At 42.1% G+C, this 17840-nt stretch overlaps 1 protein-coding gene across 1 annotated transcript in view; it reads right to left on the reverse strand.

The window, feature by feature from the left end:
* Window positions 1-6358: 6358 nt before the first annotated feature.
* Window positions 6359-17840, reverse strand: part of SYNJ2 (synaptojanin 2) — a 38039-nt gene continuing 26557 nt past the window's right edge. The window contains exons 17-24 of the mRNA XM_010294935.1: window positions 17448-17526; window positions 16014-16182; window positions 15495-15647; window positions 12715-12849; window positions 11367-11479; window positions 10512-10620; window positions 9002-9204; window positions 6359-7153 (exon numbers count right to left, since the gene is read on the reverse strand). Of these exons, the coding sequence (XP_010293237.1) occupies window positions 6359-7153; window positions 9002-9204; window positions 10512-10620; window positions 11367-11479; window positions 12715-12849; window positions 15495-15647; window positions 16014-16182; window positions 17448-17526 (1756 nt within the window). The remainder of the gene's footprint in view (window positions 7154-9001; window positions 9205-10511; window positions 10621-11366; window positions 11480-12714; window positions 12850-15494; window positions 15648-16013; window positions 16183-17447; window positions 17527-17840) is intronic.

The following is a 17840-nucleotide window of genomic DNA, read 5'->3' on the forward strand; positions in this document are numbered from 1 at the left end:
AAAGAGTGTTGGCTTAAAGTGACCATGATCTGTTGACAAAATGTGTGTAAATTGTTCAGCAATTTGGCTGGGAGGGGATGGGGATTCAGTGGAAGAGGAGTTTCATTTAGTGAACAGATACCCCTCTGGAACAACACAGCTAGACTACGGAGAGTGCCCACAATATCTTCTTCTAGAAAAAAAAAAAAAAAAACTTGCTCTGTATGTGGGTGGCCTCATTAAGGTAAATATACATCTGGGACTAAAGTCTTTTAGAGAGGATCAGAAACAATTAACTGAGGCTTACTGTCCATGTTAGATGGTCTCACTGGAGCCTGAGGAAATTTACCAAAGCGAATGAAGGTGGCATTTTGGTCTAGTGGCCCAAATACAGGAGTTTTTGTAATTTGCCTTTTCATTTAATAGACCACCCAGATTTGTCAGCAAATACGGCATCTGTTTTCTGCATGAGACAGAGACAGGTTGGTAGGTTGACTTGCATAGGTATGTTTGTTACTCATTTAGAAACTTTTTCTTTAGTTGATTTAAAGAGCAGCATTGAAAAATGCCCAAGTGGAGTAAGACAAATGTAGGCCCTGACAAGAAAGTTTGATGCTTAGAGTTTGAAGCTCAAGTAAAGAGGAAACAAAGCAGGAGAAAATTCAGGTGATCGTAAGGTCCCACTGGAAATGCAGAAAATCCCAGGCATTTTGGTTTCTTGAGGCCCAAGTGTATTTATTGGTGTAGATATAGAGAAAAACAGCAGTGTTGTCTTATTTGAGTTTATGTTAAGGATACCTTAACAGTACTGATGAGAAATAAGTATTTTTGGGGGAAAAAAAAAATAGCAGCGCTTAGTCACTTTTTTTTAAAGTCTTAGATAGTTTGCAATGTAGTTAAAATCAGCCTAGTGTAATTATGGTCTCTTTCCTTCCTTTCTGTCCATGCCCAACCCTCACTGCAAACAAACATAGGCTATGATCAGGCTATACTGCCCTAGCTGACCGTTTGTCAAATAAGGCCTGTATTAATGACAGGCTTAAGCCATCTCTTAGCATCACTAATTGTGACATGGATCTAATATTACTGGCCTTAAAATTATGGCTGTGAAAGCTACCGAAGAGGTGGGATGGGCCTTGCAGTTCTGCATGGGCTTGGTGCAGGCACCAGTGGCTATTGCAGTCCTGCCAGGTCCTGAGGCCACCTCAGGTGTTCCCACTTCAGAAGAGCACTCCAGCCCAGGAAGACACTACATCTGAAAATACACTTCTGAAAGCTGAGCCTTGACCTGCCGGAGTTGCGTAGTAACATTCACAAGAGCAGTCCAGAGAATGTACAGCATTAGACTGGCAAAAAGAGCATTTTTTTCCCCTGAGATGTAGGTAAGAATGCAGCATGGCACTATTTCAGCTAGAAGATGTAACAGAACTGTTGTAACTTCTAAAAAGTTTTACCCTTTTTATACTGTGGTTTAAACTTCAGAGTGTGAATAGATTGGAACATTTTGTATTCACAAAGTAGAGGGTATATGGAATTCATTGTGAATATACAAGACTTCTAATAACTGAATACGTGTTTAGTGTGGCAAATCTTGTATTTATTTTAGTTGACTTTGGCTTACAGGGATTCAGATCAATGACATTACACATTAATCTTGGTAACTGCATCTATGTTTTGTTACTGTAACTGGAACTCTTGAAGCAACCTTCTCCTTTTTTTAACTGTATGTATATATGAGTAACTTTTAAAACTAATTTGGGGGGGCGGCTTGTTGGGCTTTGGGTTGTTTGGGTTTTTTTTAATATAGTAATGAAATGTGTTTTTAAAAATGTACTCAATATGCCACAAAATGTATTAAAGGTGAGTGATCTGCCAAACGAATGCCCTGGATCATGTTCACTTTTGTTGAAGATCGGTGTTATTTTGTAGTGATTCTTTCATGCTGGAAGAATGTAAGGTTTACCCTTCATCTTTGGTAAGAGGCATAGTACTGGGGGGTGCAGTTCGTCATTGATGTTTTGCCAAACTGAACGGTTTTTCAGTTGTGCTTTTGGATTTTGCAAGAGTGCCTCCTAAACTATGTACAGACGTTGGTTTGAGGGCTAGGTCTGTTGTGTAGTGTTCGCGTCTGCTTCCTATTAGAAACTTATGCTTTCATGCTTCCCTGGTGTCACATTAATTCAGAATAGTGCCTTTATGTAACTTCTTAAGTCTCAAACTATGCCCTTAATTCCATCTGGCTTGGGACCCAGCTGCAGATGTGGCTAGCAGGTATGTGTGAATTGTCTGAGAAGATGGTATTTTGTCTGCTTTGTGGCATCCAAGATTAAAATAGTAAGACAGGAAGGGAGGGCTAATAGGAGTTTGTCAATCCTCTTGCACTTGTCTAGCACTCCCATATAACTGTGTTGGTATTTCTAATAGCAACAGTCATCAAGTTTTTAACTGCTGTGATGACAGTAGTGCAAACTGCCTTTCACTGTGATTGTGCTCTGTGGTGGCAGGCAGAGCAGCTAGCTAGAAAGGAGAAATTCTCCATCTGGTGAAAATGTCAATTCTGGACAAAAAAAGGAAAAAGCAAAAAGGTTGTTTTGCCAGAGTCGAAATTTTAAACAATATTTTGGTTTTGGTTCTCTTTCTTTTTTTGTTTCAATGATCATCCACCTAAAAAAAAAAGCTAAATCAGGTAGTTTGCTATACCAAGGAGAACCACTTGCCCCACCCCAAATACAAATGCAGCTGAAAAACCAGGATGCCTGTAGCAACTTAAAAGTTGCTGTACTACAGGGTCCTGGGCAAGCTCACATGGCGTTAGTCTCTTGCCAAAGTCTCTCACACTAAATAAGCACACAGACGCTTATATACTTGCAGCTGGTAAGTCATTCATACCTGGCTTCACAGCTGGCATCAACAATTCTAAGATTTCCCGGTGCTGAGTTCACAACGTGAAATATGTCCTGAGATAGCTGCTCCCTGCCACCCATTATATGGCCCTCAAGACTGATGGCCATCACTGGCACCATTGGTTTCCATTGATAATGTCCCAGCGACAATGGGCAGCCCAGCTGAGGGCAGCACCGTGCTGCAGGTTCCCTGGTTGTGGACAACAGGTCATGATGGTTCAGGTTACTTGGCCTCTTCTTGCATTGTGGTGGGGCCTGGCTTAGTCCTGAATGAGAAGGGAATAATCACTGCCTCCTGCAGCCTGAGTTTTCTGTTGTGGTTTCCCAAATGCAAAGCAAGTCTGGCCCTGCTTAGCTTCTGACCATTAAAACTAGAACTCAGGTCACAAGCACCTGCCTCTGAAAGACATGCAGCAGGGGTGTTGGGCACCAGTGTGGAAGATAATATATTGAGGCAGGAGATTCCTCATTCTTTGCTATAACTCTTTCAGCTGGACTATCTGTTCCTTTCCCTTCATTTGCAGCGACTGAACAGCGTATGCTGTCACTGATAGTATAAACCAGCTACCTGCAGGGATTCATACTTTAGTGGGCAGCTTGCCACATATATAGACGTAAGATACAACACTAAAGGCCAGATACTTAATCAAGGAGAGTAATAAAGCAGATTTTATTTGACTTGTATAAATCCACTTTAATTGGCTTTCCTGCTAACACTTTCATTAACATGTAAATTAGCTGTCTTAGAGCTGTTACTTATCTTTGCAGAAAATGTGGGATATGGTCATATAACGTACTCCTTTTTTACTGCTCTTGAAGTTTTATACTGAAATGTGCCCATAAATATTCACTGTATTTTATTTTTTTTAAGAGGAGGATGAAGAGGCTAAGGCTCTCTGTCGTCTTGTAGGGAAACAACTGTCTTGCTTCAGCATTATTCGCTGGCCTTCTACCATGTTAAACTGAATGTAAGAAGCTTAGCACTGGGTTTTATTGGTTTGACCTTTGAAGGCTTTGGGGATTTTTTTTCAAGTGTCTGGCAAACAAGAGAGCAGGTGCTCAGAGAAAGGCAGCATCCTCTCTTACACGATGTCTTGTGTTGAAAATTTGGTAGTGGCAGTGAAACAGGTAGGCATTACAAGTAAGAACGTGGTTGATTCCCAGCTTCCAAGAACTGAGAACAAGCCAATTAATTTTCCAATGGGAAAAAAAAAAACAACTCTGCTTCACCAACTGCTTAAAAACCCTCTTCTTCCTTTAATAATAAAAGATCTCGATGCTTCTCTTAACAAGTTACCATGACAAGTTGCAATCTGTTCATCATTTTTAACTGCCTGCTTTGAACAAATGGCATCTATAGCATACAGTGGTACTGTACAGGCACAGCAAAAGCCTTCGCAGCTGGAGCAGATAAGACATATTTAGCACCACAAATTATGCTTGCCAAAATCTTGAGCTTCTGAGAAGCAGGACTGCTGGCTTGCTAAGAAACAAGAGATGACATCACGATGAAGATCAAGTCTTCTTTGAACTGAGCAGCAACACTTCATGAGCCAGCCCACTGTGGTAAGTGAGTGATCTATAGACTCACCTGAACGGCTTGCCCTATCGGCTCTGGTGGAACACTGGGTAAGTAGAGGGGAGATGCAAAGCAGGCATGCAGGAGTTATTTGCCTGGATTTTCTACAGTGGTTAACAGTGGGGAGGGAGGAAAGTGTGCTTCCCCTGTCTAGGCTGTCATATTCTGAACCATCAAACAGGATCTTTTAAACCTTTATGTTTGCAAGAACCTGCACTGACCAGATAATTGCAGTTGCTTATTAGAACTGCCTCCCAGGTATGCTCCCTGTATGGATGCACTGTGCACCTGAGCAACAGCTTCATTTACAGCAGTGCGCATGCTTCTTAAATTTGTCCTCAGTCTTAGACAAGTTGCCCATGCCTAGTTCCATTTCTTAGCATTCCCAGCTCACGTTCGGGGAATATATTGTTTCTCAGGTCTCAGCACAGCTTTACCACAGCTGTGAGGTGAATGGGAAGCATGTGGCAGCTCCTTCCCTGGTACCAAACAGACCATAGAGCTGATGATCAGCAGAGATGCACAGCAAGAGCAGTAGCTCTACATCCACCCCCTACCAGCCTACCAGTTTGGTGTCCAACTTCACTGTCAGTGGGCAAAGTCAGTATTAGGCCCTAAGCAACTGTTCCTCTCTGCAGAATGGTTCTGCCGTCCCCAGTTGTGTGCTTGTGGCTCCGTTTCGGGATGTAACAGCCTGTGTTGCACTTACTTGCATAACCTCAGGTTCCACTGTGGAAATAAGACTGACATGGCATTTTCTTACAAAGGGGCAGAATGGGAACAGGGACACAACTACTAAATTACTAAACTGCCTCTAGCGTAAGACATTAATACATTAACAACCTATGTCATCAGTTGCTCTCAACTACTCACCAGATTTCCACAGTATTTGCATAGATAATATAATATACAAGCAGGCTATAGCCTTTCTTCAAAAAGGGACTGTCGTCGTCCACGTGCTATTTCATTGTAAAGTAAAGTATGCTGTTTGGCATTGGCCTGCTGGGAACAAAAACCAGGGTGAGTCTCAGCACTGTGGTAGAAAACCACCTAGGGATTCCTTTGATCTCATTGCAGGTTGGCACAATGTTTTGAGAGGCTACCCAGCCCTTTTAGAATAGCCGAGGTGTCCACAGTGCTGCTAACAGCATAGCGCTTCAAAGAGGTCTGTTGTAATATGGGGGTTCACTTGCCTGGTCTGGAGTGAAAAACAGGCATTTCTTGCCAATGCCTGGGCACCACTTCTCATGGTTCTGCGTTACAGCCTCATAGCACACACCTTTCATTTTACTTTTAACACAGGAATGAGTTTAACAAGGTAAGCACTAGGGCCTGCCAACACTGCAACTAGTTAAGATCTACAAGAAGATACTGTCTAAGCCTTGTTTCCACAGTGGAAATGAAGTAGCAGAACAATACCAGTGTTACTGCTGTAGTTAGTCTGCTATATATTCCTCTCTTGGATGTTTGTTCCAGAATAACTGTAGCAATCTAACTATTCAAGATAAGAGTGTTTTATTTCAAGTGACAGAAATTGATTAATGCATAAGTTTCACAGGAAAAGTGGTTTTCTTAATGTCTTTCTTCCATACATCACTACATGTTCTTACATATGATTGGTACCTGAAATGAAATAAAACATCTTAAGATGGATTAATGAAAAGAAATAACTTACTTAGACTAAAGAACTCTTCAAACAAGCTGTAGATGATGTTAGGTTGTAAATACTCTATACATATCCCTCCAGGGGCAGTATCTTTATCTTTAAACATGAAAATGAAATGTAGCATGGACAGATGATGATCTATTTCCTTAAATAAAAATCTTTGTGCAAAAGGTTGCTTTTTATTTTGCATCATAATTACGATTTCTATAGGAACATTAAGGAGACAAAATTTTACAATTCTAAATCAGTGTTTGTCTTCATCGAGGTGTTTTTGTTTTGTTCTAAGCCAAGCAGTTTGCTGAAGCCTTCTGACAGTGCTTGACACTCTGATGACTGACTACTCTCTTCGTCATCACTAAATGTAACCCAGTGACTGAAATCTTTCAAGCTGGGGCGTTTTGAATTTTCTGGAGTGTGTGCTGGAGAAGTAGCTGATGCTGCATGTATGGAAGGAGGGCAGGAAGAATCCAGGTCCAAAAGATTGATGTTCTCTGGAAGGCAGCTGGTATCTGAGAGCTGTGGATGCTGACCTTCCAGTACAGGAGGGCCCTGAAAGTTAGTCATCAATTCTGCAGCATTTGGTGCCAACTGCTTAGCTGTGTTGTTTTCTGGGCAGGCAGAGGACAGAGCAGACTGGGCAGGGCCATGAGTGTCCTGAGTCTGGGGGCAGGACCCAGGATTGTTGTTGTTGTTGGAGTTGAACAGTAACCCACTAAAAATTGGGTTGTCACTGCTCTGGAGAACTTGCAGATGAAGAGCTGCGGGGGCTGACTTCTTTCTTCGTGGTGGCACCTTTGGGGCAAAGGAAGTGTTCTGGGGAGGCAGCGAGATGGCCTCAGCCACGCGTGCTGAGAGGGGCTGCGTTTCAGTGCTCCCCTGAGGCTTCCCAGGTTGTGGTGTTCTGGGTTTAGGGACTGGAGTAATCCTGGTCGGACTAAGAATAGCTCCGGCTTCCAGATGGGGCTCTGGCAAGCCAAAAGGAGACTGTGCTGTCTGTTGGTCAAATTGCTCTTCTGTAGATGTGGCCTGAGGACAAAAGGAACAAGAAATTTGAGAACAAAAGGGGTACCTTAAACTCTTGAGTCACTACTAGTACAGGTCTTATTGCTGGCCTTACTGAGAAAAGCTGCTGGTATGGGAAGAAAATAAAAAAAGCAGTACAGAGAGGCAGCGTGACAGCACAGTTTTACACTGTACGTACCTGGTTCTGTTCTCATGCATCGTGCCTTGGACACACGTTCATTTACAGGGTGCTGTTTGGGGATAAGGAACTTTCTGACCATTTCTCTCTCATGTGAGAATTTTGCTCTGGGCAAAATTAATGCTGTTCTGAAGAGTTATTTATTTTGTTACATCTCTCTGATGACTAATATTATTTAAGTGAGAATGCATAGAGAGGGCTAAATTAATGGAGCCATTAGCATATGCCTTTGGGTACATTCTGATAGATAAGGTTGAAGGAGAATTAGCTTACGCTAACCCGAGAAATGCATTAATGGCTCTGTCATGTCTCACTGCTGCTAGGAACCGAAGCTAAAAGTAAGCTCTCAAAGTACAATCTAGCATACGTTCACCATTTAAAAATATATAAACAACTAGAGTCCATCTCAGTCCAAGAGGGCAAGGGCTGCTTCAGATTTCTCACACGCAGTGTGACTGAATGAAAGCATTTTAATTCTTTATTGCTCTTGCACACTATTAAAAGATAATATACGAGCTTTTTAATGCAGTCAAAATATTTAGTCAATATTTCATGATAGACATATCCCCTGACACTTCTGTCTATATGCTGTTGTTAAGTTGCCTACATGTGATTGCATGCTTTTTTAACGATAGAGGTGGATTGGGTAGAGGTTTTCAAGTACACAGCTCCCATCTGAACTCAGGTGGAGGAAGGAGTGGAAGTCTAAAGCAGAGTCAAACAGAAACAGGCATATTCCTGCAGGAGATCTCTCATAACCAACACCAAAAATAGCAATCCCTCCCAGCACCCTTCAGGAGTTCCCTGGGAATGGCAACAACATACACTAAACAGACCCCTTCCTCATTATTGAATGTTTAAGGAAAGGGCACACATGGTGCTGTTTTTGTTTTTTTTTTTCTTTTGTGAATCTGCTAAGCAGAGATGGCACAAAGTCCATTACAGAGAAGGGGTGAATGCCTTTACAAAGGAAGGTAAGGCAGGAGTCCTAACAACTTACAACAGACCTTCCTAGCAGAGGTTCTGTCAAAGGAAAAATATAAAAAGTTATATTTGTCTCTCTCTTATACTTCAATTGCTTTCACCATTAAATAAACATTTTAGCAGCTCTAGAGGTGAAGAACTATTATCTTCATTGTAGAGACCTGACAGAGATTAAAACCCAAACACCTACAGGTTTGGATTTTTAAGAACCTGAACTCTTGATCAGAATCCAGTGAAAGGCTGAATTCCATTACAATGTGCATGAGAAAAGCTAGCTGTCTCTGACCAGGACACAGAACAGCATACTGATGAAGAAGCTGCCTCAAATCATTACAGAGCAGGCCACTCATGATGTGGTCAAAAGTAAACACTATGACAAAGAAGGGATTAGTCTTAAATCCTGACAAGGTTTAGACAAACCAGAAGAAAAGGAACAAAATCTAAGAGAATGGACTGGCAAATAGAAAAGCTGAATATGGCTGAGTAAGGAACTCAAGGCTCTATTTCCTTTCGGATCTTTCTCACATTTTTATGCCTTGGTGACTACAATACACAAAATCATTTCAGCGCCTGCTGGCTAAGAACTTTAAATGACAGGACTTCATACAAACTGTTTAAGAGCCCACGCCTCTTGCCATTGTTCGCATTGTGTAATGGAGGCTGGATGCATTTTGCTGCAACCATCTTACATTTTCCACCTTGACTCCGGTCCTTTGCAGAGGTACTGGCTTCTTTGTTGTTGGAACTTTGGGTGGCGGGCGATGGGGCACAAGCACCGGTGCTGCCTGCGACCCTTGATGTGATGCTGACTTTGTGATGCTCGGAGGAGGCTCGGGTTTGGTGAACGTTTGGTTTCTAGTTGGAACAGGCTTTACTGCATCTTCCTGTAGTCCTGAAAAGCAAAACCAAATAGCATCTTGGCCCGATCGGAACGTAGCTTCAAGATAATTTCTTTCACGATCATGTTTCCCAAAATATGCATGCCTAAAGGAAGGCCAAACACAGACCTCTGCAATCCTGTCATATTTGTAAGAGGTAGTTAGGGGAAAAACTCCCCTGTCTGAAATCATTTCATACCAAACCAGCAGTGCTGTGTCGCCATTTGGCCAAATGGAAAAAACACTGGCTGGGGGATCAGGAGTACCGGACTCAAATCCTGAGTCTCCTTTTGCCCTGGTTTCCTTATGTGGAAAATCAAGATAATGATATCAAGCGCATACTTTGGGAAGAACTGTAAATGCCAACTGGTGGTATAGCACAAGGGACTGAAAGTTATGCTGATGGGACTAGTTTCCTCACCCACGCTGAGTGAAATGCTTAATGTGAATTTCAAAATTAATGGAGAGTAAATCTGATTTCAAAACCAAATGAACAGCACTCTCTGAGGAACAAACATCAAGATGCCTTTATGATCGTTCTAATTAAATTAGATTATTCCGGACTGTTTGCTCTATTTACGAATGAAAAGGGATGTTTTTATCCTAAACTGAGAGCCTTGCAAACTCAGGTGGGATCTCAGAGTCATGCTGCATTCTTTCTCATTCATACCGCATAAGCAAAAAGACTACTTGCAACCCTGGAGGGTACATTCACACTGCCTAAGTTTCAATATCTAAGCTAGTTTCCTGCTCTAACTTGGCCTTGCAAGAAGCGCTCTCCTCCAGGGATTAGATAGAGAGCCTAAAGAGAGTAGCCTTTTAGCTTGGATATTCAGACTAGAGTGGTCCAAGCTTCTATCTAGGTTACAACTACACTTGCTACCCAAATGTGAACAGAATCCAGGTTATTTCTCCCACAGCTGTACTTGCTCTCTGGTTCTGCTTGGAATAGTGAACATTCACTAAATAGAGCAGCAAATACCCTTTATGCAACCCTGAGCTAACACAGGCACCATCAGTTTAGTAAGATCCCATCTTTATCTTTTAGTTTTTTAAGACTAAATCTGGACCTAGATAACCCAAGGTGCTCCTAGTAACAGGTTCTACAACAAAACAGACAACTTGAATCATCTTGAAAAAAAAGGTTAATATTATCAAAACTGACAGAGAACACCAAGTACAATCTTGCAAGAATGTGTATGTCAGTGTTCAGGTGAGCTTCTGAATAGAAATACGTGCATCTGGGCTATGAGGGGATGGATGAATACATATACAGTTTTCTTTAAAGATTTTTACAAGTCACTTAGAAAGCTGTGCTCACCTCCTTTAGCTTCCATAAGACATCTAATAGCTTCTTCTGCTTCCTCAGCTGTGGTAGTCTTGATCTGCTTGACATTGTAAGGTTTACTTATTCCAGTCCTGACTTTAGGCTTTAAAAAAAAAAAAAAAAAACCAAACAAGAATGAGTAATCTTGAGAGAACTGATTTTTACTGTATGCCTGTAATCTTACATCTAAGCTCTCACACCTGTAAAGTTCTGGTTTTGCCAGTGGCTATTTAGCATCTATAAATACTACAGAAATGGTGGGAGTCTTTTGGCAGATACTACATCTTTGTTACCAGCTGACAGACAGGCCAATGGCTTACTGCCACAGCTAGTCCCTTAGCCATCCCTTGTTCAATACATTAGGGTTCTGATCCAACAAGGCAGGAGGGGGGAGGTGTTTCTACATTCTGGTCTTGGTCTCCTCAGAGTGCTAGCAGCCTTGCTGGCAATTGTCAAGACTCTTCCCATATTTTAGGCACTAGCATGGCCCATCAAAAAAGAGGTGAGAAAAGAATTAAAGCATAACATCATGATGTTGAAAATTCAAGATAGCATCTGTCGGAAAGCAGTATGTGGAATAAACTAACAGTGCCCTGGTCTTGCACCATTCTTTCTCTCCCCATTTGGCCTTTCTACTTCCTGGCAATGTAATAACATTTATCTGGTGTCTAGCAAGTCCTGCAGTCTAGTATCACAGTATAATAAGTTCATCTTAGCGTTTCCAGCTCAGGCATGTGATGGACTTCCTTCCTTGTATGACAGGTGTGTCACGTACGTGATGCTCAGTGTCTACGGAGATGGGGGAGATCAGGACAAAGCTAAGTGGCCACGCTGAGTGGCAGGACTCACTGGCTGCTGAGGGGCTCCAGGTAGCAGCTTTGCCGTTGCCAGGATGGAGCAGGTGGAGTGGCTTCCTGGAGAGAGGGAACCATCTGAGGGGGACTTTTTGCCTGAAGTTCCGGCTGAAAGAGGAATAAAAATGGCTTCTTACATTCAAGAGCTGGTACAACATTTTAGCTGCAATGGAGCAAAACCAATGTGCTTTGAAACTGTTTGTGATAAATAAAAGAGATGCTGTCACCCTTCCTGCTCCTCCAGGGACAGACATATTAGGCAAGACCTTCCTGTAGGACACCGGGGACCTTGAGTGCCTCTGCCTGAGTGCCAAGAGCCAGACACTTTAATCTTGGAGGAGCGATAGGCTGAACTGTTACTGGTCTAATCTAAGGTGAAAAAAAAAACCTCAACACAGAATAAAATGCTGAAGTCTTGAACTATTTCAGGAAGCAGTCTCCTAGTTAGTCTTGCTTTCATTTAATTAAATAACTTCAGCTGAGCATTAACACTGGATTCCAGGCACAGAAATACAGATACCAGTGTTGTCACTTCTGTGCAACAGACTCAGAAATGAATAGGAATAATCCTAAAGAACTCATCTTTCAGCAGTGAGCCTGACAGAACCTTTAATTTAAGACTGGAAAATGTACACAGAAGAGAGATTTAGGCTGTAAAAAAAAATGTGATGTATAGCTTGTGTCACATAGAAGGCAAAGATGATTATGCTGATATAGCAATCAGCATTCATCTAGAAGGTAGCCATCAAAACACGAGCAGCATAGCACTGATGGCATCTCAAGTGGGTAGAGCTTAGGTAAAGAACATAAATTCCCCTTTGTACCTCACTGAAAATCAGAAGCCATTTTGAATTTCTTTCATAAAGACAAAAGCAAGCAAGAATTGCATGCAAAGCAGGAAGGGACAAACACTGTCCAGAACAAGTATTTTGCCAAAGATTTTTTTAGAAGGAAGATTACAATTAACTCAGAAAAAAAGAAACTGTAAGAAAACACTGAGTGACTTTGGAAGTCAGCAAGCATAAATATTGACATTTATTTTTATTGCCACAAAGTGGCTGTTCAACTTGCTAATCTGAGTGACGAGTTAGTATGAAACATGGGCATTCCATCCTCACAAAATGCAGGTTTGTTTGGGGTTTTTTTGTGAAGTATCTGTCATCCTAAAGACAAACTTCTCCCGTTGCTAACTGCAGCCATAGTCAGGCTGAAACAGGCTGAGAAGCAAGTACAAGTACCTCAACAGCCCGAGATTTCAGAACAAGGTATTACTTCTTTTTGTCACCCAGAAATGTCAGGCAAAACTGTTCAGCTGGGGCCAACACAACATTCAAGCAACTCACCAGGAGGAGGAGGCCTCTGTGGTGGCTGAAGTGGCCGAGGCCTGGTAGGAATAGACAGAGACCTGCTTGGGGTCCGGCGGTGGTATTCTCCACTTGCCTCCAGCTCCCGCTTCAAATCGGCCAGGTCTGTATCATCTAGGGAAGTTTTAGAAAGGATCCATATTAGATACCTGCTGGTAAGATGCACCAAAGCCAAGTGGTCAGGAGAGAGGCAATTACGCATGGCAAGCCCCAAGAGATATCTCAGCAACATGACATGGCTCCTTTCGTAGTGTTTTGCTCTCCCCAAATGTCTCCCTACACCCATTCCAGGAAACACCTACCCTTCTGTCAAACACTTCTCTTTCTCCTTTTCCAGCATTTATTAACTGTTTGTGCCAACACTTCAGGGTTACAAGTCATCTTGTTAGATTCTGAGCTTTTCACAAGCCAGACTTGGTAGCAACCTGCTCTCATTCCAACTGTGTCATGGCAGCCATGAGGAGGCTAGTCATGGTCAATCCCTTCTCTTCCTTCCTCAACACAGGAATTCCCTCTGAGGATTAGACAACTTTCCCTGCTCAGGAGAAACGGTTCATATGCCAGAGAAAAATCTGTCTGAATGGCTCGCTCATCACATCTCTGCTTTCCAGCAACGTCTCCTACCAGGTAGACCTGCCTCAGTCTGCTAGCCCTTGGCTGCACCTTACACCACTGGATAATTACACAAAGTCTTTCATCCTATCTAAGCCTCTCTGACAGGTGGAGAGGTGAGAAGTAGGGATTGCTTTAGTCTCCTGATCTGCTGTAATGCAGGCTTTCACTTCAGTTCTCTCACCCCGCCATGGCTGCCCAGCCATGCAGCTATGTTCTCTAGGGCGCCAAAATTCACTGGGTTTAGTTTTATCCCTGTGGTTTGGAGAGGATGGCGAAGGAATTGTGTAGCAGCAGTCTCTCATACTTCAGGCATTTTTACACAAGTTCCTGTTTTTCAGAAAGCTATGCTCTGCAGGGAATGCTGAGCTGCCTCATGGCTTCCTACTCCCACACGGCAGCGGATGGCAGCCACAGAGACGCAGCCTGTGATCTGCCCAACCTTCCCTCCCCCTTCTCTCTGCATTTTCAGCACTTCTAAGCTGCAGATACAGGCTCACCAGTAGGATCCAAGGAGTCATGCAGGCACGTAGAAGCATGGCTTGAAATTCTGGCAGTAACACTGGCAGTAACACTGAACACAAGATGCTCCGCAGCCACCACCACTCTCTCCCTTCCCCTAGAAGGCTGCTGGTTTTAGGCAACGGCTTCCAGGGACATCAGTTTTGTGAGGCTATGCCCTTCTCTGCCATCAGAAACACGCATGCACACTGTTCTACTCCTGACTGGTTTCCGCCTGTGTCTAACACGAGCTATACAATCATCATACCTTCAATTAGGAGTTACTCAGGCAGAATTGGAAGCTTATGGAGGCATGTGAAATTGCAGAGACTTTCAAGATGGTTAGAATATATCGTATTTTGAGTTGTGTGAGATCATGACCCCACCTTGACCTCCTTCAAACTATACTTTATAATCTCCATTTACTTTGTGGTATTTTTTGTGGAGAAGAGTTAGTGTGGGTGAAAAGAATCACTGCAACTCTCTGTAGCTTAATGAATCATCACACAGTAGACCAGAGGTGTTTGGAGGGCAAGGCATCCTATAATACAAAGTGATTGGCTTCACAGTATTTGATAATGACAGATTACTGCTTGACTCAGGGCTAGGTTTCTAGGCCTGGCCACACGGCACCCAGCATATGACTCAAGGTAGGCAAGAAAACTTATATTACTCTGTTTGGAAAATCCATCTGTGTAAACTTAAGAATTTCATTTAATCTTTTTGAACTCTACTTCTAACTCAACCTTTGAAAGTATTAAAGTTTTCACTTTTATGTCAGAAGACAAAGGACTTCTGAGAGTGCAAAAAGACAGCTACCGAATCACCTGCTGTCAGAGTGAAGTGTTTAATACATGACACAGCCTGTCAATGCTTGGTCACAAAAGCACGTTCTGATGACATCCCAGTGTAAGACCACCACTGGCGTGGCTAGTTCTTGCTGCAGTTTTTTAATCAATATTCTCTTCACAGCTTCATCTTCTCTTTACCCAGTCATTTCACAATAATGTGCAAACAAGCCAGGTGACCAGGAAAAATGCGTACGTTTACAAAGCACTAAAAGAGTAAATATACCTGTTGTGTGAACCTCAACTTCTTCAGCAATAAATAAAATCGGAACCAAGGAGAAACTTTAGGCCTCTGAAGTAAGTCATCTGAACACAACAACCTCCTGCATTGCCCAACTTACACCTGACTGCACTGCCACAGCTATTGCTTCAAGGACAGAGCCAAGCCCCTCACTGAATCAACGGGATTCCTTTGGTTTGATTCTGCTCTGGCCCTTACCAATACGAAAATAATGGACAGCTTTTTGTTGTATGCTCCGGTGCCAAACAACATCAAATGGATAAGAGGACTTAATCTCTCCTGACTGTAAAAGGAAACCAGCATTTCTCAATATTCTTGCTTTGCCCTGGGCTAGAGAGAAGGAGGATCTAAGCTTTATTATTTGAATTGCTATTATGCCTGAGTGCCTCAGTTATAGTCACTAACTCAAGGAGGGTTGAGCACGAACATGTACCAAAAAGATGATCCTTATCTTTGGAGGACCAACAATCAAAATATAAATGAACAGGGAAAAACAGACAAAAGGAGAACAAACAACAAACCTTCAGGTCTTACTTTAAGGAAAGTAGATACTTTACCTTTATACAACCATGGGTTTTGTTCAGATTTGTTTGAAAAAACTATGGATGCGAAATGTCCAGAGTCTTCAGGCATATCTTCTGCTGTGTCTGCTACTAGGTGTTGACACAAAGCATCATCTAAATAATCATCTTCGTCCTCCACTATATCACCTGAATTAAAATATTAGGTAACAAAGACCTAGTGAGCAAATGCATTCTCTGTCTCTACTACCAATGAATTTAATCTACAGGTTGGGCAAGCTTCTTGTGTAACCCATGTGTTTCATTACAGTTTGTTTCTACACAGGACAACTGTACCATACATTGTATTATAACACTAAATTGATAGGACTATCTAAGCAACAGTTCTCTGCCCAAGCATAGTGCTGGGTCATGGCTTTAGTTACAATCCTCTTTTTAAGAAATGTGGCTTCATTACAAATTAAGATACCATTGACACTCATACTGTACATTCTCTGTGCAGCCAAAGTCAGCGAAGCAATTTCTCACAACTTAGCTTAGAAACCTGCTGCTCACCTTCTGAGTCATAGTCCAAACTTGAGAAGTCAAAATTTTCTTCCAGAAGACACGAGTTTGCCGTGGGTGACATGGGGGCAATGCTGTCCCGTTTTCGAGCAATTTCCTCCTGAAGGCCCCTTAGCCAGTCCTTAGTCTTGGGCCGGATCTTCACTGTTCTGCCTCTAATCTAATGCAAAGAAAGAATTGTTTCCCCTTTGCCTAACAACTTCATAAAATGAGAATACGTGAACAGAATAAGCAAGTGCTGCCAGCCTATTGTACAACTGCTTCAGAAACTGATGCAACTAAAGCTTCATTTCAGAAGCTAAATTAAAAGAAAGCACTCTTCCTACCCCCATAACCAAGTTTTCGGATTGTAACAATATTCTTGAAAGCAAATAAGCTTCAAAGCTCAAAAGCACTGCTGCTGCATTTGGGAAATACTTGAAAAATAGGTGAAACACCAAATATCATCAAAACAATACTGTGATAGTAATAATGGTGTAGGAGGATTCCATTTTTGAGTCAGTAACTTTAAAACACCCAAGAGTTTGCTACCTGCTGCCATCTGTAAGGAGACTCTCTGCTGAGAAAATCCCAAATATGATGGTTGATGTATAGGGAAAGTTATTAAGCAGATTAAGACCACAGCTGCTTATATATGTTGTTCCATGACATCTGAGGTGAGATGTATCCAAGCCAGCAGCTTTTGGCAGCAAAATTAGTTTGGAAAGTTCCTGACCCACATTTCCAGCACCTTCACACACTGTGCACATACAATTGTGTTTCAGTCTGTGATATAAATAAATTACATCAATGAAATGAGCTAAATTAAAGATAAAAATCCAAATGTGAAAGAATAATGAGAGTTAAATCCATTACTTCAGTGTTAAGTTTACAGTGCAGCCCCACAAACAGTTTTGTCAGCATAAATGAGGGAGTTGATGAATTGTAGATTATGTGTGTAGGAAGGAAGAGCAGGGAATGGGAAGGTAAACGCCTACTGTTAATGCTGAGTTTGCCGTGCAGGCCAATGAATCATGTTGTTCCACCTCAGTAGAAGGAGTTTATCTGATACACTTAAGAGAAACAAAAAATCACCAAACCACAATTATGAGGATGCTTTGGCAACAGTATGAAGTCACACATAACCTCAGGAGAATTGCTTCAAGTGCCAGAACAATGACAGAGTCCATGTATTTCGCAGTGGTATCAGAGGCCAGATCCTAACCGCTGCTTAGGAGTGCCAAGAAAAGTCACCTCCTGTCCTCTTGAAACTGAAATACTGTATTAAAAGCCTCAGCAGCTGTGAAAGTTAAGGACTTTGTGAGCACTAAGTTTCTTTGAAATAATGGTACTTAATTTAGCTTGAAACTCAACTATCTCATCCTAAGCAACCACTTTCGAGAAATTTGTTTTGAAATCATTATTATAGGTTTGAGAGAGTCTTACTTTGACACCATCTATATCCATAACACGAAGAGCTGACTTGCTGTCTGCAAATGTCACCAGCATTTGACCTCCACTGATCCTAGTAAAAAAAAGCATAGGAAAGAGAACAGTGCATTTTATTTCACCATTGAATGAAAAGCCTTAAAGGCAAACATGATAGTTTTGTATAGCTATGTATTTGCTTTTAGTTGTATTTTCCTCACAACTCTATTCTTTTGGGGAGGAACAAGTGATCTATGAATCCCAGTTGGGCTCTTCCTCTCCTCCATCCTCCCTTGTGTGACCCCAGCACCCCGCCCTTTACTGGATCGCCCCTGAAGCAGCAGTACAAACATCTCAGCAGTTGCTGACAGGATATCAAGTCTGATATCCACACTCCCTCTGTACTAACTT

This window comes from Phaethon lepturus, unplaced genomic scaffold (genome assembly GCF_000687285.1).
Source record: "Phaethon lepturus isolate BGI_N335 unplaced genomic scaffold, ASM68728v1 scaffold29679, whole genome shotgun sequence".
NCBI lineage: Eukaryota > Metazoa > Chordata > Aves > Phaethontiformes > Phaethontidae > Phaethon > Phaethon lepturus.